Here is a 23,771-nt window from a genome sequence, read left to right as displayed (position 1 = left end):
AAGCACCAAGAAGAAAGCAAAAGTATCTCACCTAGAGAGAATCATTGCCATTTTGATGGCAGTCCTATTCCCTTTCTCTGCATACCAACTGGAGTCTTTAAATGCAGTCTTATAATACCTGTCAGAAGAAACTTGTATGTTAATCTTAAGACATTTAGAAAACCTCTGATGTTTTTCCATATGAAAAGATAATTTTGCATATTATGCCCCTTCTGGAAAATGAGTGGTTGCTTTGCCTTAATAAGAAGGTATTCTAAAGACAGGAAACATAAAAAGGATAAATCGGTATGTCTGCAGATTAATAATCACTAGGAATTGGTAGCAAAATTGAATCTTTGTTATACTTTTATGCAAAAGTGGGAGCATACAGTGAACTTCAGGGTTATAAATAAAAATTGTCAACCTATTTTCAGACATCCAAGTCTGAGCCAAATGTGAGTTTCATGCAATTCTCTGATCCAGCATATAATCCAAAATACTAATATTTGCTATATAGCAGCATTCTAGCGATTCACTTTTGTGCTGTGATATTATGGATAAAGTTACAAATGTTTAAAATATAAATGTACACTTGCATAATGTATACACATATCTGTATGTGTTTACCAATCCTATGAAGAGGTAGTAACAAATTTTAGAAGCTTTAAATCTTTTTATTACCATATAGCATCACATTTTTACATCCATCATTTCACCATCCATAGCCATTTACATTTTTTCATGGAATCTGTTACTCATATCTGTTTTTTGCATAGGCTTTAGAATCGTTTTGTTTCTGAATGTGGTCCTTGTGAAGATTCTGATAACAAAAAACCTGCTACCAGTATGTAATTTGATAATCCTAATTAATGACTACTTTAAGCCATTCTATGTAAAGTTGAATTTGTATTAATGTTTGCAACATTCAGGTAATGGGAATTAACCAACGCTAAATAGTTAGCTTTTCATATGTTTGCTGAGGTTTTAGATGTTGATTTACTAATTTTTACCCCATTGGATTTTCACATTTCACATGTTTTGACAGTCAGCCTTTTGGTATTGCCTAAGTAAGGAGTAGCTATTTAATCATGTAAAGTTTCATGTTGCTAAGTGACAGGACACGTACAGTTATTAGGTGTTACTGTGACAGACAAGTGTATAGGGACATTCTCTTGACTCCTCTGTAGATGGAAGTCAAGGGGTCAGAGAAGGAAAGGGAGCTCTGTTATTGTTGTTACATGTAAGTCTATTTCAAGTTGAAGGGTCAATCAGGATCAAAATAAAAGAATCTCCAGTGTGAAATAGCAAAGGATGAGAAGGGGGAGTGGGAGAATGTTTCACGGTTTTCAGACCTCCAAAAAAGACAAGCTTTAGATACAATATAACTTATTTTATCTCCTCCCAAATTCTCTTTTTCCTCCAGAGTCTGCCTTTTCTAACATTCTTTTCTAACTTTCATTGTCTTTTTCTTGTACCAGAAAGTCTTTTAGTTTCTTTCAGTGGCAGAGAAAAAAAAAAACACGATAGGTTAAATGTACTTTTTTTTGAGACAGGGTCTTGCTCTGTTGTCCAGGCTAGAGTGCAGTGGAGCATTCATGGCTCACTGCAGCCTCTACCTCCTGCACTCAAGCAGTCTCAGCCTCAGCCTTCCAAGTAGCTAGGACCTTAGGCATGCTTCAGCACGTGTGGCTTTTTTTTTTTTTTTTTTTTTTTTTTTTTTGTAGATACAAGGTCTCCCTGTGTTGCCTAGTCTGGTCTCAAACTTCTGGCTCAAGCAATCCTCCTGCCTTGGCCTCCCAAAGTCCTGAGATTACAGGTGTGAACCGCCTTGCCTGGCTCTAAATGTGCTTTTAAGTAGAAACTTTTTAAATTAAATGAAACTTTATATATATTTGGTCTTCAAAAGCCTGCCTGTTAACATTTTAACAACAATAAGATATTAATACTTTGAGACAGCCAGAATAATCAGAGCCACTTCTTTAGTCCCCTCCCCAGCACTCATATATACTCCAGTCTCTCTCTCCTCCTTACCCACTGTGTTCTTCCTCCAATTTCTCGTAAAAACTCTTGTGTGTGAGAGGTGGTCTCATGTTATTTGAAAAACTTGTGATGATGTCCTGTTCTTCTCCTTTGATCCCTGTGAAGGACCACTGTTTTTAAACCTCCAAAAAAGACGAGCTTTAGATACAATATAACTTATTTTATCTGCTCCCAACTTCTCTTTTTCCTCCAGAGTGTGCCTTTTCTAACATAGCTCACATACTGCTTGTGGTTTTAGGTCTTCGAATAGCACTGGAGGCCAAGAAATCTCCGATTCTGACCTACAGACACGTGATTGAATTTTCTAAGATAACTTCCTTCTATCTTTATCTACCTCAGGAAAATGTATTTTCAAATACCAGGCTATGTTATTGCCTCAAGAATATTATATGTCATAAGCTTCCTAAATGGATCAGTTTTTAAAGATTTCTGAACTCTGACCTGTGTTATTTATTCACTTTTCTGAGACTAACATAGTTGCCCACTCAACCATATATGTATCCTCAAGATGACTGTTTTCCACATTGTAGTGATATCCATATTTAAGTGGTTTGACATTTAAATTGAGGTTATGAAATAGCTTGTCAGAGTACAAAGAATGTCACGCAATTTGTCATCATTTCTTATTACTGATATTTAATAATCAGCAATAACAGGAAAGGGAAATTATGCCCAGAGGTTATCCCAGTCTAGCTTTGTGACCATGGTTCTACTTTAAGTTTTTGAGACATTTTCTTCGTCTTCATAATGGTCTTTTCCAGCTACAGAATTCTGTATCTTCGTCATTAAGCTTACGGTAGTTGACTGGCAGTGCTTTGGGATACTAACCTTAATGTTTTACCCCTTGTTTGCAAGTTTCCCACCATCAACCATAAGACCAGTAACGATGCTCAGTTTCCTGCATACATTCAAGGATGTCTTTCTTGTGAAGTTGTAGTTGTTTACCCTGGGCTAAGAGAAAATGCAGGTTAAATAGAAAGAATGCAAAAAAATCTCTGTTTAAGCTTGAACTTTTTCAAAATATGTTTAGTTATACTGCTTCTTGAAATTATAAAGTAATTCTATAGTATATGTATATATTTTTATATAATACCAGTTGTGAAGTATTTATTACATATGTTTAATTTGTATTTTTGGTAGCATGAACAGCTAATTTTAAAATCATAAATTATCTTGGGATTTCACCTACCTGGTAGGTGGTATCTTGGTAGCCAGCATTTTTATTTCTGGATATTATATTTTAAATCCTGAATACTCATCCTCATTTCTGATTGTGGCCTATTGCCATCAAGTTGGCCGGCCGCAAGACTGGGTAATTTTGCTCAGATGATTCCCAGAAAAGATTGCAAATAATTAATACAATTCAAGTTAGACTTGAAGAAATTTGGGTTGTGCTATAGTAAGTAGCTTCACTTCTAAAGGTTCCCTGATTTAAATCAAACCTTAGGGATCTTCTATGTTAGTTTTACATTTATTTAAAGATAAAATCACTGGTACCCATATACTTATGACATACACATTAATAAAAGTGATGTCTGTTTCTGTTTGTGGATGAAAGTGTTATATCTCACTCCAGCACTGTACATTGTGTTTGAATGTCAACTTGCTCTTATGTCGCAGTTGCTGTTGAGAGCCAAGGTACGTTCATGTTAAAATGAAGACTATTGTGGGAGAGGAGAGGAGAGTGGAGTGCTGTGTAGTGAGTAGCTGCCATGTAGTCGTGCTGAAACTAGTGAACAAACGACTGAGAATGCCCAGTGGTGCAGCTCTTCTCTCCTGTGAACTAACAGCCAGATTGTTTGTAATTTCCCATGCTATTTAAAACAGGGTTCTCATGTATCAGCCATCTTCTGTAAGGGTGCCCAGTGTGACTTCGGTTGATCCTGCTGCTATTCCGCCTTCATTAACAGACTACTCAGTACCATTCCACCACACGCCAATATCAAGCATGTCATCAGATTTGCCAGGTATGTGGAGTGTTTTTGTTTTCTTTTGTTTTTTTTATCAGTTTATTATTTTTAATCTTAATCTGTAAAGCCAATATAGTTTTGAAATTTTCAATAGAAGTGCTAAGGAAATTTGAAGGCTTCATGTAAAGGTCTTACCTGTTTTATATACCACATCCAGTTGTTATTTTAACTACAGAGCAATCTATAGATTCCTGGTGATAAGAAATATAGTAGAATAGTAAATGTTAGAGATTTTATTCTCACTTTTGGAGAATTTGTACTTAGAGACTTTTTCTTCATTTACCTATTGTAGAACCTCACAGGTGAAGGGAGCATATTTTCTCATACTCTTCTTGATAGCTCATCAAAACTTCAGAATATACTGATGTTGTTTGGGGCTGATTTTTCCTATGAGCTGTGGATTTTATTCTTACAAAGATAGGGTCTACCATCTGTTTCCCTAAAGCAGGGCTTAATACTTGGGATATCTTTTATATGTACAGTAGTTTCCCCTTATCCATGGGGGATAAGTTCCAGGACCCTCAGTAAATATCTGAAACCACAGATATTACAGAACCCTATATATACTGTTCTTTTCTATAAAGATATATTCATGATAAAGTTGAATTTTTAAATTAGGCATAGTAAGAGATGAACAGCAATAACTAATAAAATAGAACAATTATAACAATATGCTAGCATCACTACTCTTGCACTTTGTTGCCATTATTAAGTTAAAATAAGGGTTACTTGAACACAAGCACTGTGTACTGAGATAGTTAATCTGATAACTTAGATGGCTACTGAGTGACAAAGCTGGGAGCCACTGGACAGAGGAATAGTTCATGTCCTGGGTGGGATGGAGCATGATGAAGCCAGAACAGCATGAGATTTCATCAGACTATTCAGAGCAGTGTGTAATTTAAAACCTATGAATTGTTTATTTCTGGAATTTTCCATGTGATACTTTATGATTGCAGTTGACCACAGGTAACTGCAATCACAGAAGGCAAAACATAAGGGGGAATCTACTGTAAAATATCAAGGTTGCTTGAATTACCTTAGTATCAGGACTTCTGCAACCAAGGCCGTATTACAAAATTTAAACTTCCCTCCTTTACTCTTCTTCCCTCTCTCCATAGCCATTGCTTTTGCAGACATTTCTGTCAGTTATATTTGAGCAAGTTAGAACCAGTACATTCATGACTTCCCTTCTCTCAGAAGGCCCTTTTAGTGGAATACAATTCTCTCCTGTTACTAATTTTCTTCTCTAGATTTATGAAGTTAATTTTGACCTATGATTTATTTTTTTTCTCCCCTTAGTGAGGTCTTTATTTTTAAGCACAATGCTTATCCTCTTGGTGAAAATTTGTGTTACTGAAAACAATTGATGATTGGCTCAGTATGATTTTGCTTCTTGAAATTTGTTTAGATTATGTGAATAAAATTTAGTGGAAAAGAATAGACATTTTATAGTACCCATCGGAAAAAATGGCTTTTAAAGTTATTTTTTGCTTCTTAAATATATTTACTCCATATGTAATTTGGGAGTTGGTATTTTAAGAAGTTCTTTGTAGACCCAGCTAGCACAAATTGTAAAGTATTTGTAAAGTATATACAAAGTCTGATGCTAAGGTACATGTGAGGTTTCATGTCAGGGACAAAGATGGAAATGCAGAGATTCGTAATTCCTAACTGCCTTTTATGGCTGTAACATTGGCTAGTTGGAAGAGTGTCTACATGTCATCTCAGTATGTGTTATAAGCAAGCATTCCGAAAGGATTTGTTTCCTAAAGACCTTGAATTAAAAATTAATCCTGAAAAAAGATAATGAGCATTTCTGTTCATTAAAGAGATCCTACCGTTTAGCAATAGTATAGACACACTTTACAAATCACTTGCCTTGTTAGTTTTGCAGTTCTGTGAACCTAGATGAATTTTAATTGGGGAAATTTACATTATTCAAAATTGGGCATAAAGTAAGACTTTATTTCTTTTAGGAATGTGAAACTTGAGAAAATGCAGTAAAATATGTCTAAACTGGGTATTTGGTAAAAATGCGTTTCAAGACTGGTATTGAGCAAACAAGACTAATATCCAAGGCTGATATTTAGCCAATATTAACAATTATGGTGATACTGGTTGTTATTATTGAAAAGCTTTCTTACCAATTGATAACTGAATAGAATAGGATCTATTGTTCTTTAGAAGAATTGCTAGTTTATCATCATGTATTAATTATGTAGCAGTTACTATATCTAAATAGTTTAGTTTTACTTTGATTTTATTGTTAATGTGCTCTTTTGTGATTAGTAATTTGGTTTTATTTTATGCATAATTTTATGTAATTAGTCATACTGTGAAGAATTTTAGTATTGATAAACTTAATAATTTATAATAAAATATTAAATAGAACACCAAGAATGGAGAGATAACAAAGTTTTAATACATTTCTTAACATTCCTTTTAAACATAAACATGAATCTTCTGAATCTGCAGGAGAACAAAGAAGAAATGATATTAATAATGAACTGAAGCTTGGAACATCTTCTGATACTGTGCAACAGTGAATACAAAATAAAACAAATAATTTGTATTTATGGAGTGGAAAACAGCTTGATTATTTCAAGGAAAAATATGACTGCCTTATTATTGCTAGTACCATATTGTCAGGTGCGAATGGTGCTCAAAAGTTGTATCATTAAAATTTGAAAGTGCTAAACATTTACGTATTTAATCATGTAGCAGTTATGTTTTGTTAAAGTTTATGACTCAAGGAAAATGTGTTGTCATCAATAAGGGAAAAAGTCTAATGAGTCAATTTCACAGTGAAACACTTAAAATTTTAAAATTAAAATTTTATCAGTGTTAATAAAATAGTGTTAACACTACCTGCTTTTTAGTTAAAAGTGATTGACCATTTTCAACCATGAAATACTTAGGAGGGCATAAAAATGTATCAATATGACATGCTGCAATTGAAACTTACGGTGAAATAAGAACTGCATTTTGCTAATAAACTTATGAAACAAGGCAGTAACATTTTAATCACTACTGATGAAACTTTATTTCATATAAAAGTTTTAATATTCTGCTTAAAATGTAAAATGCAAGAAGACTTAGATGATTTCGTTTTTTTGTTAGGAAGAATAGCATCTAAAATACTATACCAAACTTCACTGTTAGTACTTGAGAAAAAAATGGTTTCAGTGAGAGAAATATTTACATTAAACAGATTTTATATAGACAGCACCCTTGTAATGCTTGGTAAACAATCTAGAATTCCAACCAAAATTTTAGAAAAATTTCTAGGTATTTTATTACGGTGTTGTATAAGTCACCACATTCAATTTTCCGTGGATGAGGTATCAAGATACAGATAAGTAAATCTCTTAATTCTTTTCTAAATAAACTTTATATTTACTGCACACATGAAATCATCAAAGAGAATTACAGTACATCTGAAGAACTGGAATGGAAATAATGAAAATAGGATCCTCAGTGAGCTTCAATTTTTAATTTCAATTAAAATAAATACACAGGCTTGATATGATTTTCAAACTGTTTTATATCAAGCTTGCATATTTATTTTAACTGAAATTATGAAATGGAAATAGTTGAACGTCTAGAAAATGAGCATTTTTGAGTGGTTTGGCGTCGGTACACAATATTCCAACACCATCGTCAATACTTCAGTGTTATAAAAAGGTTTCAGTTACATGAACTGAGAGATACAACAAATATTAAAGGTGATTGAATGTATGAAACTGAAAAACTATAAAAGGTAGAAGCTATTATAAATATGAGGAAAACCGAAAACTAAAAGATAGAAGGTACTGTAAAAGAAAATGGTTATACCATTTGAAGCAGAACAAAATAAATAACATTCCAATAAACTTTTTTTACTTAATAATAGAAATTGAAAATGTAAAACTCTGAAGGTATTACAAGGGCTAGACAAATTTTGAGTTCTTTGGCAGAAGGAGAGAGATGATTTACTGAATAGTATCAATATGAAGACAAAGTCTGCTTATTGAGATATCTCACCTATTATTTTAATAGAGAAGTCATTGAAAAAGTTTGTTGTAATTCTCTTTGGTTTAGTATTGGCTCAAACCATCGTATCATAAAGCTAGTGACAGACATATGAAATGAAAACCTACAGCAAGCTGGGTGCGGTGGCTTGTGTCTGTAATCCCAGTACTTGGTGAGGCTGAGATGGGAGGATCGCTTGAGCTCTGGAGTTCAAAATCAACCTGGGCAGCATAGTGAGACCCTCTCTCTAAAAACAACAAAAAAAAAATAGTAATAATAATTAGCTGAACATGGTCACACACGCCTGTAGCCCCTACTTTTTGTGAGGCTGAGGCCAGGAGGTAACAGCTGCAGTGACCTATGATTGTACCTCTGCATCCCAGCCTGGGCAACAGAGCAGACTCAGTGTCTCCCGAAAAAGAAAAAAAAAAAAATCCGTAGCAACAATTTTCAGAAAGGCTTTAGAAATCATTGGAATGATTTCTTTCAAATGATTGGTGCTATAGCTTGTATCATTTGATAAGCATTTTTGTAATACCATTATTTGGAAATTATAAGATAATATATTTAAATTTTTTGAGTTATAAATTCATACTGGTTAGTAAATATTTTAAATGTCCCCACTGATATTGTCTATTTTGCATAAAAGCATAATGTCAGACTTTCTCTGTGTGGTGATTATATTCAGAGTGTCTCTGAATGCCAGCATAAAAATCGTGGAATTGAATAGAAATTGGCCTGTCTTAATGACGTATGGTTTCTTTTTTAAAGTTTTGAAATAATTAAAGAGAATTTAGTCACACAGGGAGGTCTAGGTGAACAGACATTGAAGTTTATTACTAGACTTTTCAGACCTAAAAATTGTATTTATTATTATTATTTGAATATGTCAGAATTATATTACTGGACAATCTTTTACACATTCCTCTTTCTAAAACCTCATTGAACAATTACAGTTCTGTGGTTCAGAAAATTACGTTAGCTCAGAACCCAGTAACCCTTGATAACCGTGTTAGCGCAGCAATTCCTGAGTGTGTGCTTTGTGCAGAGCGTTGGACTATGTACTGCTCTTGATGTGGGGACCGCTGGGACAGAGAGCTATCATTGAAATAGACATCTGTTTAAGAAGTGATACTTAGATGAACCTCTGTATTTCTGAAAAATAAATGTGAAATATCTTAAGAGCTTAAGTATGTTTTTTTTTTTCTTTTTTTAAAGGTTCAAATCCAGATCATTAGCTCATCATTTTTATTGCTTCTCATTCTCTTAAGTGGCAAAGGGGGAAACATTTGTTTTGACTAGTCCTTCTCTGAAAAGTTTTGTACTTCTTTGAGTCTCTGGGAGCTAGTTTTTTTTTTTTTTTTTTTTTTTTTAATCAGAGAATATATTCATCTTTGGGTTTTAAACACTTCAAATGTCACTAATCATGGTATAGAACTTCCCTGTGGCAGAGTGGTAAGCACTTACCACAAATGTTTTGTGATTTGTGATAAAAATGATTTAGGGAAATAATTCTGGTCTCCTAAAATATGAGACAACTATTAACAAAGCATTTTTGTTTTAGGTTTGGATTTTCTTTCCCTTATTCCAGTTGATCCCCAGGTATGTATCCTGAATTTAAGCAACTAATTTGTATTTGATTGTTGGTTATGTCATACTAACTAAAAATGACCAGTTGCATAAAATCAGGACAGTCAACTCTGAATTACTTACATTGATGGAAAGGAAGTACTGTGCAAATATTTCACAGTTTATTTGAAGGAATAAAGTTGTTTCAGTTTATGATTTTGGTCTTTAATATCTAAATTTTAAATTCTGTTTTATTTAGCTTAATCAGTTGGCATCTCTTACAAGCATTTGAATGATTAGAATGAATGGAAACAGTTCTGGGTGGCTGCAAGTTAAAATTTTACAAATACAGTTTTATTTTTTAGCTAAAACATTCTGTACATAGAAAATCAACAGCTAAACCTGATTAGACAGACTTGACTCATTAGCTTGATTCTTCATTGTTTTTAAGGATATTCAAATTTGGACTTTGGGGAGGCCCCAGTTTAAAGTTGCTATATGTCAATCATCCCTGTTTTCTCTGTCGAAGATGAGAAACCCTAGTAGCCCAGAGTCCCAACATGAAGACCTTACAGTGAGCATGGATTGCACAGACAGACTTATAGCAGAGGCAGAGCAGAGGAGGAGAGGTCCTGTATCAGCCTCCTGTTTCAGTACTCTATCAGATTACATGAACAGCACCAGAAATTTATGTGCAGACTGAGGAATTTCTTGTCATTCAGTGTTGACCTCCTTCTGGCAGTATATATAACAGAGGTACCTAGCAAAGGTATCTGTGTATTTTTCTAGGAAATGGATTCTTCAGATGTAAGGATTGCTAATTTTTATGTGACCAGTTCTTTTACAAAAAATTATCTTGGAACCTAGAGGTTTTTATTTCATAGCTCTATTTTGTATATTTAGCAGTGGTCTAACTTATTTGGTGAGTCCGTAGTAGAAGGGTGAGGTGGGGCCTTCAGTTTGCCATAGAATCCTTAGGTTTTACTACTTGACCTCCTTATTATCCCTTAATTCTTGTCATTGTATCTACAATAAGGGATGCAGGGTTAGAACTTAAGTGGCTGCAGTCTGAATACTTCTAAGAATTCAATGCAGAGCCTGTTGATGGCAGGACTGTAGCATCTAGGACTACTTTCATAAATGAGTATCTTTTCTTGAGGCAATCAAAACTGCCTGAGAGGTAGCAGGAATAAAATGTAAGTTTCTTGGCTTGATTCTAGATTTACCCCCCAATTTTAATGGAAAGTTAGAAATTGATTTGATTTTAGAAAAGAGTTTTAATACCTGACAATTCAACTATCTTTAGAGCTTCTTGGAAGCTCTTTAAGAACTATTCTTCTCCCTGTAACTAATGTCCCTTGACTCTGTGTGTGGCATTCATTTTATTGATGAACCAAAACAGTTATCTATCCAAAGCGTTGAATAACTTGTTCTTTTGAAGGGTAGTCTGAATTTTACTTGTTGTCGTCCCTCTGACTGGCAACTTAAACCTGGGACTATTGTTTCTGTTTTATTCACCAGCCTTGGAAATCATGTAGTCTAAACAACTTGACTTTTAAATTCCTCTTCCGTAATCCAGTGTCTCTAATGATAAGCTGCATAATCTTGAGAATGGGGAATGTGAGTCAGATATCCTTACTGATCTTTCATACAGTTGAACTAATGACAAACTTAAAACATCTCTTGCAGGATATCACTAAGACCTCTTGTTTTGCTAAAGTCAGTGCAGTCATTTCTCACATAAAATATTCTATACTGATATAATGCTTTTGGCTCATCTCTCTTCACTCCTCTGTTAATATTAGAGTAGTACACTCAGGTTTGTACTTGTTTGGATCAGTGATGGGATCAGTAACCAGGATTGTAAGGGAACTTGTGAAATATGAGCACTAGGAAAGGGGTGTTAAACAGGCATCATGAGAAGATTAGATTAGATCTTCTTTAACATTTATTGCAAAACTTTGTGATTACCTGAGATAATTTTCTGTCCTGAGGATCCTGTGATAGTTAGCTACCGTCTAGTCTGTGTTTTAGAATGAATGTTGTAATTCTGATGACACAGGTATTTTATGTTTATGTACAAAGGAGTCCAACGCCATCATTCAGCTGGTCAGCCTTAACCTTCATAAAGGGTCTGTTTGATACTTAATTCACACCGGGAAAGGCTAACAAATACTTTTTAAAATGTTATTAAGCAAAAATGCCGGTGTAAGCTCAACAGTTCTTTCAAAATTGACACCCAACTAAATACAGTTAGGTAACAAATTCTTTCTGAGATTAAGTATGGGTTGTCATTGGAGGGCCAATATTTAGTATTAAATGACTTCAGTTATTGTTGACATTATACTTTTACCTTTGTATGCGGTCAGCAAACAAGTTCCTCAAGTTTAGAGAGAATCAGGAATATATGCTGCATTCTCTAAATAATGTAAAATAGCTGAATTCATGCCACCTTCCACCCAAAGATGTGAAGTTTTGAGCAATTTTTAAATCCCAGCGGGATTTAAATATGTGAATATTGCTTGTGCATTTCTAATAATTTGTAGTCTCTTTATTTAAAATCAAGTAGCCTCTTCCTCATTGGCATCATTGTTTGTTTCAAGCAGTACTGTCCTCCTATGTTTTTGGATAGTCTCACCTCACCCTTAACAGCAAGCAGTACGTCTGTCACCACCACCAGCTCCCATGAAAGCAGTACTCACGTTAGTTCATCCAGCAGCAGGAGTGAGACAGGGGTCATAACCAGCAGTGGAAGTAACATTCCTGACATCATCTCATTGGACTAAAGGAGGACTCACTTGATTCTGGGAATCATTCATCAGAACTGCTTTTTCTTGGATCTCTAGTCTGTGGAAACTTTTTTTTTTTTTTTTTTTAACAATTTGGTATTTATTGAAAGTCAAATGGATTCTTTTGCTTTCTGAGAGGTGAACACAGAAGACTGCAACAAGAACCAAATGACATGCAAGGATTTTTCTTAATTATGCTGTACTCTCAGCATCAGATACATTCAGCCATAACTGTATCTTCCTGAGAGATGGATTTCACTTTCATACGTTAATGGATGGAGTCTACAAATCAATGAAAAAAGTTTTGTTAAAGAGCAATAAAATTATGTAAATATTCAAGTAACCTTTTTTCTAATTAAAAAAATTGTAATCAGTGATTCTAGAATGACAGCAACTTCTGTTTAACCTACGTGAAGGAAAGAAAAATATATGGAAAGAAATTAATGTTTACTGAATGAGTCCTTTCCATGGAGATTTGTTCTGTTTCATTGAAGTAATGAAGTTTCAGTACGTGGCCAAAGCTTGGATTCCACTTTTCGTCCTGCAGTTCCACTTTTCTTCATGATCCCATCAAAGAAAAACGGCATTTGTGTTACTTGGCTTTTTTCCTGCTTATCATTTACACTTTGACGTTGTTTGCTAATGAATGCTGTGTGAAGTTCTGGGATTTGGCTACTCTTCATTGGTGATTATGTTTAAGAGCACTATGCAGATTCTGCCCTTGACATAATGTGTGTTATTATGTTTTTAGTAATTGTACATTCTTCATTCTAGAGTTTTCTATAAATTTGAGGCTTGCCTTCTCAAAAAAGAAACCCTATGCAGCCATTGAATGAAATGTCTTTGGGGTACGGTGTGACTGAAATGTTTGTTAGAAATTTGTTCACACTATCAAATATTGATATCTTGGAGCCAGCAGAAGAGCAAATTTTGGGAGGTGGTAATAACAAAATTTAATTTCTTCCCAAGAACTTAATTTTCTCATTTATTTTACAGAATAGTAGTGAAATACTTGATGAAACTTTGTATTTTGGTAGCACTGACATAGAAAATGTGTTTTAGATTTATGATGATCATATTTCTCACCAATGTAATTTCAGTCTCAGCAGTGATTTTCAAACTTAGAAAAAGGGACAGCATTAGATTTTTTTTTTCATTTTTTAAAAACAAAATCTTACCTGAAACTACAAAAGACAAAAGAGAATTACAAATGTTTGAATTAAAGTGAAGAAGGGTTGGGGAAGATAAGCCTGAACCCACTTCCTGTCTCAATCCATGCTACCCCAAACACTCCAGGGTATCTCTGAGGTTATATTGGGTGCACTTTGAAAATTTTCTTCTGTAGTGTGTTGGTTTGATTTTAAATCACACAGAAAACTGGGTTTTACTCTTAGAGAAACATTTTCATCCAAGTTTTATAGTTTGCTTCATTTGACTTCCTGAATCATTTTTGAGTTCACAAGGATTTAGTACTTTTCTGTTTAGCTTTCTCTCTCTAAGGTTTACCTTAAAAACGAAGTCCTTATTTTAATGGCCAGTCCAACCAATTGATTTCTCAAACTGAAGTGCCCAGGTGAGGACTTATCAATTTCAGTTAGAATAGGGACGTACTACTTAAGAGTTGGTGCAGCTCCAAGGAGCTTACTTGTACTTGCTTGGGTTTTGTTTTTTTTGTTTTGTTTTGTTTTGTTTTTGTTGTAACTTTCTCAAGTTTCCATGGCCTTTGTGTATTCTTTTTATGTTGATTTAATTTCATGTGGTTTCCCATATCATCCCTTCTTTGGCTACATCATCTCCTTATTCAAGAGATTATCCCTTTGTGGGGGCTGCTTATTTTAAAGATGTGGGGGGAAAAAACCCGAATCTATGAGCAGTAGTTGCACATAGTTGCCAGTTTTATCTTCTTAGTCATTAGATTTCCAAACCATGTTGTAGTTTTTTGGTCCAGATATAATATTTCTTTCTCATAAAGTTTTATGTTGCTGCTCTAAATACAGATGCAATTTTTATTGACTCTGTAATCAGATAGAAAAAATTTAACTTGATTTGTGTGGCATAATTAATAAAGAAATTATGTATATTTGTTATTTTGTTACCCTTTAGATTGTCAGAGACTCCCCAATTTAATCAACAAAGTTTTATAAAGTAAATGAAAATATTAGTAGAAATTAGTTTATTTACTTGGTTCTTATAACTGATACCTCTGTGCTTTTGTAATTGTGATTTTTTTTTTCTGTTTTCTGTGGACAGTTTTAATGTTCAGTTTGGTGTTTTACACTGAAATTACATATAAATTTTTAATTTATTTCATACAGGCAACTTGCATTTTAAAAAATACACTTTGAAGTTTATCATCTTGAAGTTGGGGCTTGCATTGTGTATCTGTCTTTGAGCATTAGTACTTTATGATTTTGGCCTTATGGCAGCATCATGATTACTGAGCCATCAGACTTTAATATGGTCATTGTTTCTTATCCAGACCCTAACTTTCTAGTAGTTTATTTTGCTATCCCAGATTTCTGCTTAACCAGATACAAGGGATTTTCAGTGGGGTTGTCTTAGCTGTCACCTAGATTATCTTAGGAAATGAACTGTAATTGTCAATCTCCTAAAATCAAATTTTATTATTATTATTATTATTATTATTTTGAGGCTGAATCTTACTCTTGTTGCCCAGGATGGAGTATAATGGTGCAATCTTGGCTCATTGCAACCTCCGCCTCCAGGGTTCAAGCGATTCTCCTGCCTCAGCCTCCCAAGTAGCTGGGATTACAGGCATGAACCACCACGCCCAGCTAATTTTGTATTTTTAGTAGAGACGGGGTTTCTCCATTTTGGTCAGGCTGGTCTCGAACTCCCGACCTCAGGTGATCCGCCTGCCTTGGCCTCCCAAAGTGCTGGGATTTACAGGCATGAGCCACCGTGCCCGGCCAAAATAAAATGTTTTTATCTTTCTTCACTGAGAACTATGAAGGGCTTTTCTTGCTCTGGTAATCCCCCACAGTGTAATTGGTGCTGAAAATAGCTTTGTGCCTGAGGTCTGTTTTCACTCACTCACTTTCTGACCATTAGGTGAGCCACTTCAGGATTTTCTAGCCTGAAGTTATAAAAACTTGGCATCTGTCCTTAGATAATTGTAAAGGCAAAACGAAAGCATTGAGGTGAATTTAGGTTATATGGCATTTATCTGGTAATGTGTTTCAGAAAAGCTAGAATGAAAATATGATGTAAGGGATAGCGAGGATAGGTTGATTCATAATTCTTGGTATAAAACCAAGTTTTCCTTAGTCTTGAGGAATTTGAAGAAAGGTAAAATGTTGGATTTTAAGCAAAGTAGGATTGACCAGAGACTGTTCTGACTTTGACATTCAGACCTTTCAGATGTTCTTCCTTCAGACCAGTCCAAGACGCTCACCATTTCCAACCAAGTTGTCTTTTTTTTCTGCCAATAAAGTATTCATTAGTTGACATTTGTTTGTATTTTAGGTAAAGTCAATTTTTTAAAAACATTAATTTAATTCATAGGTATGCCTTTCATTTCTCTGGCCTTCAGTTGGTTTTTAAAAAAAAAAAAAAAAAGCACTTAGCCAGACCATTTTTTATTTAGTAAACATTTTATTTTCTTAATTTTCCTGCAAGATTTTCTCCATTTTCATGGAATGTCATAATGACATTACCATTATTTTCTAGCTCTTTTCATCATAGAAAAATGTAGAGCAGTGCACCGTTTAAACATGTCTGACATTAGATTTAGTGGTCCTGGCTTCATGTGATTTGGGAGCTTTAAGTTGTCATTTAGATTGATGATTCAACCTGATTCACCATCTTTTTTACTACAATTCTACATGAATGTGGTGAAACAGGTAGAAGAAAATTAAGCATTTCTCTGCTTTTGGAGTCTAATGTTCCTGCCAAGTGACTGGTTTGTAACACCCCCTCACCCCCACTTTGTTAGGAACCTGCAATTCCTAAAAGAAATAAATAAAGCTGTATACAATGTCCATTCGTTAATGCTTGCCTGGTTGAATAATGTTTGTTTTTTCTGTTTATGTAAGTAGTACATGCTTATTGTGGAAAATTTAGACAATACAGAAAAGTATAACAATTGCTTATAATTCTGTCACCAGAAAAAAAATCACTTGATATTTTTGCATATTCCTTGCCAGTGTCTTTGCTACTTCTGTATATTTTTACATAGTTTCATCATTCTCAGTGTAATTTGTATCTTGGGGTTTTTCCCCTCAATCTACAAGCATTATTCCATGTCATTAAAAACTGTGTCAACTATTATTAATTTTATGGTACTCCGTTGTTATGGATGTACCATGATTCATAAAACCTTTCCTTATTTTGAACAGTTTAGATTGTATCTCATAATGCCATGGTGAATGTCTTTGTGCATAAATTATTTTCTTAGGATAAATACTGGAAGTGGAATTTCTGGTCAAGGGTATATGAACACTTTTGTAGTTGTTGATTCATATCACTTTTCCACATGGGTATGCTAATTTATACTGCAGCTGGATGGTATGAGAAGAGTGGTCTAGCCATATTTTCCAAGAACATGAAATATTTTATCTTTATGCAGGCATCTGCACTAAGAAACTCTGCCCTTCTGACCCTATGGAACGGGGTTAACTGATTTGAAGATCTTTGGCAGAGATTTTCCCAGGCTTTCTTAGTTTTAAATATATCTGACATGGGCTGGGCGCAGAGGCTCACGCCTATAATCCCAGCACTTTGGGAGGCCGAGGCGAGCGGATCACCTGAAGTCAGGAGACCAGCCCGGCTAACATGGTGAAACCCCATCTCTAGCAAAAATACATAAATTAGCTGGGTGTGATGGCAGGGCGCCTGTAGTCCCAGCTACTTGGGATACCGAGGCAGGAGAATCGCTTGAACCTGGGAGGCAGAGATTTCGGTGATCTGAGATTGTGCCACTACACTTCAGCCTGGGTAACAAAGCAAGACTCTGTCTCCAAAAAAAATTATACACACTCACACACACACACATATACATAATCTGACATGTTCCAGAAACACCTGCATATGGCTATCCAGGCTTTTCACGTGATTTTACTTGCACTGTAAAGTTGCACAAATATTGTCAGACTACATTTTCCATTTTTAGTTCAAAAGTGTCACTTTTTTTAAAAAAGCCACTTGTACCTAAGGTCTGCCCTTAGAGGTCAGCTCTTTTTCCTCTTCCTGTAGGCCCGATTATGGCCTTTCTGAGGTCCCCAAAGCTAGTAGAGTCTACTGAGCCAAAGGCATTCTGTCCCCGAACTGAAAAGTGGTAAGGCTAAAACTATAAAACAGGCAAACATTGCCTATTTTCACTTTCTATTCCCTTATGTTTCCAATAAGGGTAGCTGTGGGGAAAGGAAAAACAGATTGCTATCTTCAGATGTTTGAGGTACAACATTTTCTTGATTGGCAAATGCCATCATTTCCCAAACCTTCCTATTTCTGAATGGCTTTTTAAAAAAGCTTTATTTTGTGTTCTCAAAGCGTAATTCTTTTAAGTGACGAAGAGTGTTACCCTGTTGTAAAACAGGGTAAAAGAATGTCTCGTTCTTGGAATAGCTCCTCAGAGGAAAGTGGTGTTATTCCCCATTTTACAAATGAAACAGGTTTAGATAGGTTTTCCAAGGTCACAGTGAAGGTCACAGTGAATGAGTAGTGGACTTGGGAGTCTGACCTAGAATTACCCCAAAAGCTTTCTGCCTGAACTGAAGTGACATTAATTAGCTGTGCTACCTAGGAGACTGGTATGGTAATCTAGACTTAAAATCATGAGAACTGGTTTCAGATGATGGCCAGAGGAATAAGGAAGGAGTGGATGCTGAAGCCATTTCAGAGGAAGACTCAAGATTCAGTGACTGGATATATGAGTAAGGATTGAGTCCATTTTCATCCATTTTCAAGCCTGGGTAACTTAGATGTTAATGGCACTATTTACAGAGACAGGAGGCAGTTTAGAGTGAAGATGAATCAGGTATGGGAGACAGTGATGAATATTAAGCATGGGGTTTCAGAAAGGAAGCATCCACGAGGCTCATTCCTGGTTTTTCTGCAGTCTTTTAAATAAAAGTACAAACCTCCCTTGTCATCCATTTTTGTCTTCACTTATCTCCATTCTATATTATGTTCTAGTCGCTGATCGCTTCCTAGGCCATTCTTGGCTACATCTTAGCGTTTTCTTTTGATTTTTCTCTTCACTGCCTTGCCCATAACAAATTTGGCTGCCACCTGAGGCCCTGCCGTCCCCTACAGCTCACACCAGCGTGGGCTGTGTTCACATTCTACATATCTCAAGATACAGTGGTTACTGTCCTTCCCCCCGACTCCATCGTTAACGCCTCTCAAAAATCTCTGCCTCTGAAGCTCATGCTAAGAGGTTATACTATCAACTGCCTCTAGTCTTATAACTGCCTGATCATTCCCCTTGATTTGCTGGAGGCTTTGGCTCACAGCGTTCCTTGCCATCCTTGATTCTGTTCATTATTCTCAGTATCTTCAGCATTCTATAGGTGATTTATCCAAGTTGGTCTGTGAGGTTTTGGTTACTTTACCTCCAACATTTTCTTCTACTGAACCACACCTTCTGTTTTCCTCTTTGCTACTTGTCCAGCTTAGACTGCTGTCATTATTGCAGCCTTGAACAAATCTCAGTCTCCTATCCATCCTCTGACATGACTTAGCATAGTTTCTTTGCCCATTCTCATCAGCTATAACAAATGTTATTGCTCTCTTTTCAGACCACTTCCTTGTCAGAAGATGGCTTTGCTGCTTAATTCAAACAAGGGACAGTCCATCAGCATGATTTCTTCCCCACCTATGACCACCTCCATCTTTTTTTATTTCCAGTCTCAGAATGAGGTCGGCCTTTAAGGTCAACCCAGCCACATGGGCCTTTGACTCTGGTCTCCTGTTGTCATCTTCAAGACCTTACCCTGTCAGACTTCCCCTCTCATCTCCATGTCTCTCACCTCTCTACTGCTGCTTTTCTTGGCTTACAAATGGCCTCAGTCATCAAGTATTTGAGATTATATTAGGTGCCAGGCATTGTATCAGGCACTTGGAACACAAGACAGGTTCCTGCCCCCACCAAAGTTGTGCTCCAGTAGCATCAACAGAGGTGTGAAATAGGGAGATTACAATGTTAATGGTAAAAGGCAAAGTATAGGGTGCTACAAGAGCATGTAAATGAGGCACCTCAATGATTTGATAGAAGTAATGTGGAGAAATGTGAATTGATTAAAAGCTTGTCCAAAAAGAGGGCTGAAAATGTTTAGAATTGCTGGAAGTTTGCTAAGGAATATTGAGAAATATGCATAGATAGATCGTGAAGGGCCTTGCAAAACAGTGATGAGGCATTGAAGAGTTTTCATGATCATTAGTAGTAATGAGAATTTGTTGAGTTTGGTATGATTATCTCCATATTACAAATGTGGAAACAGATTCTGAGCAGATGAGTGACTGACTTGTCCAAGGTCGTGCAGCTGGTAATTGAGGAGTCAGGCTTCAAATCCAGTTTTTAACTACTTTCTCAAAGGCCTTTCTTGATCATTCTATCTAAAAAGCAAGTATTTCCTATTATCACAGTACCCTGTTCATACACTATTAATATGTAAAATAATCCCTGCATACTGTCTGTTTCCCCTGCTAGATTGTAAGCTCCATGAGGGCAGGGGTGATAACTTTTAACTTGCATCCCAGAGCCTAACATGATATGTGGTGCATAGAAAGTACCCAGTAAATATTGGTGGATGAAGAAATGGTGGATAATCATTTGCACTTGACTTATGCTGACTGGAAATTCGATACCTTTGGAATATATAATACCTCAGCAGTAAGCATTCACCAAGAGAGAAAAACAGAAAGAGGTGCATGTTTAGGGTGGTTGGTACAGGAGATGGATACTGAGGTGTTGGAAGGCAGCATACTCACCTTCTGAACTCCAAAAACTTACAGGGGCAAGGGCCATTAACAAGGGGTGGGTAGAGCAGTGCACAGTGGGGATAATAATGTGGGAATAGGTGTTGTATTAAACCTGAAAGTGTAAGCAACTCCTTGTAGACCCACCCTACTGTGTATAAAAGGCTGGAGAAATTCTTCATATGTTCTACTCTAGATTAGGTATTCAGGACCACCTTATCTGGGTCAGGTACCCCACACTGATACAATATAATTGTAAATATAATTTATCCTCAGTCTCTTATGGCTAGCCACCTGACCCAAATCATTATTAGACTCAACACTTTGGAACTGGAACAAAAATCAGTTGACCTGATTTCTGAAAGACATGCCCACCTGCTATTTGACAAGCTATAGACATACCCCACAATTGATGGGTAGTAGCACTGAAACTATCAAAGTGGATGAATTCATCCAGAGGAGTTGATGAGTGAGAAAGAAGACTGGAAAAGGAACACAAGGAGATCAAGAAGGATCAGCTGAGACTGAAGGAAAATAATGTATTACAGAGGCCAAAAAGTAGAGTATTTCAAGAAGCAAGTGGTTAGTGGAGTTAAAAGCTGCTGATACAACCTAAAAGGTAAGTGTCCATTTTTTTAAAAGCTTTCATTTAAAACAACACCATATTTGATTGAATCTAAGTACTTGATTGTAAGACATTAAAGAAAAATGCTAATTAAACTATCACCCATTGCTTTCATTGGTCAATGAAAGTACTTCAATATGTATCCTATTAAAATGTTGAGGGATGAATATGCATCTTATAAGTGAGGAATTATGATAATTTTTGTATTCCTTTGGCTTTCTTAACCAGGCCTTATCTGTTAATTTCATCAAGAACAATTTCAGTGGTATCCAGATCAAAGGCAGATGAAGGGATGGGTGTGGACATAGGCATGTGTGTCATTTGAACGGCAGAGTTAAAAGAGTTACTTAGTGGTTTGACTTTCATGTCTGAGAACCATGTGATTGATGTGATTGGTTCCAGAAACAAGGAGGAGGTAAGGATGATGTATGAGGATAACAACCAGTTTCAAATAGCAATCCTGGAGAATCAGAGAATGGACTAGAGGTGAGTTGGACACTGTAGACTTACAGTGATAGCTAAATGGTAGAGCTTTCTTCAGTAATGCCCCTTGTTGAAGCCATAGTTGTGGAAGAAGGCAGAGGCTGGATTTATTCAAGGTTGGGGTTTTGTCACATTGGTGCAGCAGAGTGGCAGGGGTAATCTCCTAAAGTTGCTGGCAAGTAGTTTACGTGCTAGAATCTCAGCTGCCATCACACTCCTGGAATTAATTTGTGTTGAAGTCAAATGTGCTCCTAATTGCCAGGTCTCTTGGACTTGATTTTTACTAGCTTCAACATCTGCAGTTGACACAGTCTCTTCCATTTCTTGGTTATTGTGCCAACACGTCTTTTTCTATCTTCGGGAACCCATTTTCTTCTCTCTGCCCTGGAAATGTAGCTATAATCTTGCCGGTCAGTGGCATTTCCCCCAGCCACTTGACCTACATTCCTTGATTTGCTCAACTCTTAATATTCCACTAGAATGTAAGTTCTGTGAGGGCTGTGATTTTTTGTTTTGCTAATCAGGTGTCTGGAACAGTTTTTACTTGCAACTTAACTATTCCATTGTATTTGAAGTGGCTTTCTTATAAGTTGTTTATGTGTGTGTATATGTATATATTCATGTTCCTTTGTGTGTTTATGCATATATATGTAAAGTACATTTGTGTATAGCTATACATACGTATGTATACATGTATATATGTGCATATGTACACAGTATGTGGATTGCTGTGTATGTGTGTATATATACACACACGTAAAGCTTTACATATATAGCTTTACATATATACTGGGGCTGCCTTTACAAAGCTCCACAAATAGGGTGTCTTAACAGAAATGTGTTGTCTCAGGATCTGCAGGCTACAAGTGTGAAATGAAAGTGTCAGCAGGGTTGTTTCCTTCTAAGGACTCATAGGGAAGAATGTCTTCCAGGTTTTCTCACTGGCTTGTAGGTGGCAGTCTTCTCCTTGTGTCTCTTTATATAGTCTTCCTTCTGTGCATGTTTGTCTGTGTCCAAATTTCCCCTATTTGTTAGGGCAAGAGTCATACTGGATTAGGATCCACCTTAATGACCTCATTTAATTAGATTACCCCTATGAAGACCTTATTGCCAAGTAAGGTCACATTCTGAGGAATGAAGGGTCAGGATTTGAACATACATACATATATATGTATGTATATTTTCCCCCCAATGGTGTGACACATTTCAACTCCCTAACACATGAAGTTCACCCATTTAAAGTGTACGATTTAGAGTTGGGAGCAAGATGCCTGAATAGGAACAGCTCCAGCCTCCAGCTCCCAGCGCGAGTGACACAGAAGACGGGTGATTTCTGCATTTTCAACTGAGGTGCAGACCGACACCTCACACCTCACACAGCGGGGTACACCCCTGAGATGAAGCTTCAAGAGCAAGAATCAGACAGCAGCACTCGCTGTTCAGCAATATTCTATTTTCTGGAGCCTGTGCTGCTGATACCCAGAAAACAGGGTCTGGAGTGAACCTCAAGGAATCTCCAACAGACCTACAGCTGACTATTAGAAGGAAAACTAACAAACAGAAAGGACACCCACACCAAAACCCCATCAGTACGTCACCAGCATCAAAGACCAAAGGCAGATAAAACCACAAAGATGGGGAAAAAGCAGGGCAGAAAAGCTAGAAATTCAAAAAATAAGAACACATCTCCCCTTACAAAGGAACGCACCTCATCGCCAGCAACGGATCAAAGCTGGATGGAGAATGACTTTGACAAGTTGAGAGGAGAAGGCTTCAGTCGATCAAACTTCTCAGAGCTAAAGGAGGAACTATGTACCCAGCGCAATCTTGAAAAAAGAATGGAAGAATGGATAACTAGAATAATCAATGCAGAGAAGGCCATAAACGAACTGACAGAGATAAAAACCATGACACGAGATACGTGACAAATGTACAGGCTTCAGTAACCGACTCGATCAACTAGAAGAAAGAGTATCAGTGATAGAGGATCAAATGAATGAAATGAAGTGAGAAGTCTAGAGAAAAAAAAAAGGAAAAAGAAATGAACAAAGCCTCCAAGAAATATGGGACTATGTGAAAAGACCAAATCTACGTCTGATTGGGGTGCCTGAAAGTGAGGGGGGAAATGGAACCAAGTTGGAAAACACTCTTCAGGATATCATCCAGGAGAACTTCCCCAACCTAGTAGGGCAGGCCAACATTCAAATTCAGGAAATACAGAGAACGCACAAAGATACTCCTCGAGAAGAGCAACTCCAAGACACATAATTGCCAGATTCACCAAAGTTGAAATGAAGGAAAAAATCTTAAGGGCAGCCAGAGAGAAAGGTCGGGTTACCCACAAAGGGAAGCCCATCAGAT

General features: G+C 36.3%; 1 protein-coding gene across 11 annotated transcripts in view; it reads left to right on the top strand.

The window, feature by feature from the left end:
* PIAS2 (protein inhibitor of activated STAT 2) overlaps positions 1 to 23,771 on the top strand; it is a 160,535-nt gene that overhangs the window by 90,170 nt on the left and 46,594 nt on the right. For 5 of the 11 annotated variants that reach the window (XM_017857800.1, XM_017857802.1, XM_017857804.1 and 2 more), the window contains 3 exons: positions 3,847 to 3,986; positions 9,568 to 9,605; positions 12,176 to 14,353. In XM_017857800.1, the coding sequence (XP_017713289.1) occupies positions 3,847 to 3,986; positions 9,568 to 9,605; positions 12,176 to 12,358 (361 nt within the window). In that variant the 3' untranslated portion in view covers positions 12,359 to 14,353. Of the gene's footprint in view, positions 1 to 3,846; positions 3,987 to 6,467; positions 9,194 to 9,567; positions 9,606 to 12,175; positions 14,354 to 23,771 lie in introns of those variants that run through there. The other 6 variants (XM_017857806.1, XM_017857808.1, XM_017857807.1 and 3 more) reach the window with 4 other exon arrangements.

Source organism: Rhinopithecus bieti, unplaced genomic scaffold (assembly GCF_001698545.2).
Source record: "Rhinopithecus bieti isolate Rb0 unplaced genomic scaffold, ASM169854v2 scaffold_42084, whole genome shotgun sequence".
In the NCBI taxonomy this organism is placed as follows: Eukaryota; Metazoa; Chordata; class Mammalia; order Primates; family Cercopithecidae; genus Rhinopithecus; species Rhinopithecus bieti.
Note: the sequence above shows the minus strand (reverse complement) of the source record. Positions and strands in the feature narration are given on the sequence as shown.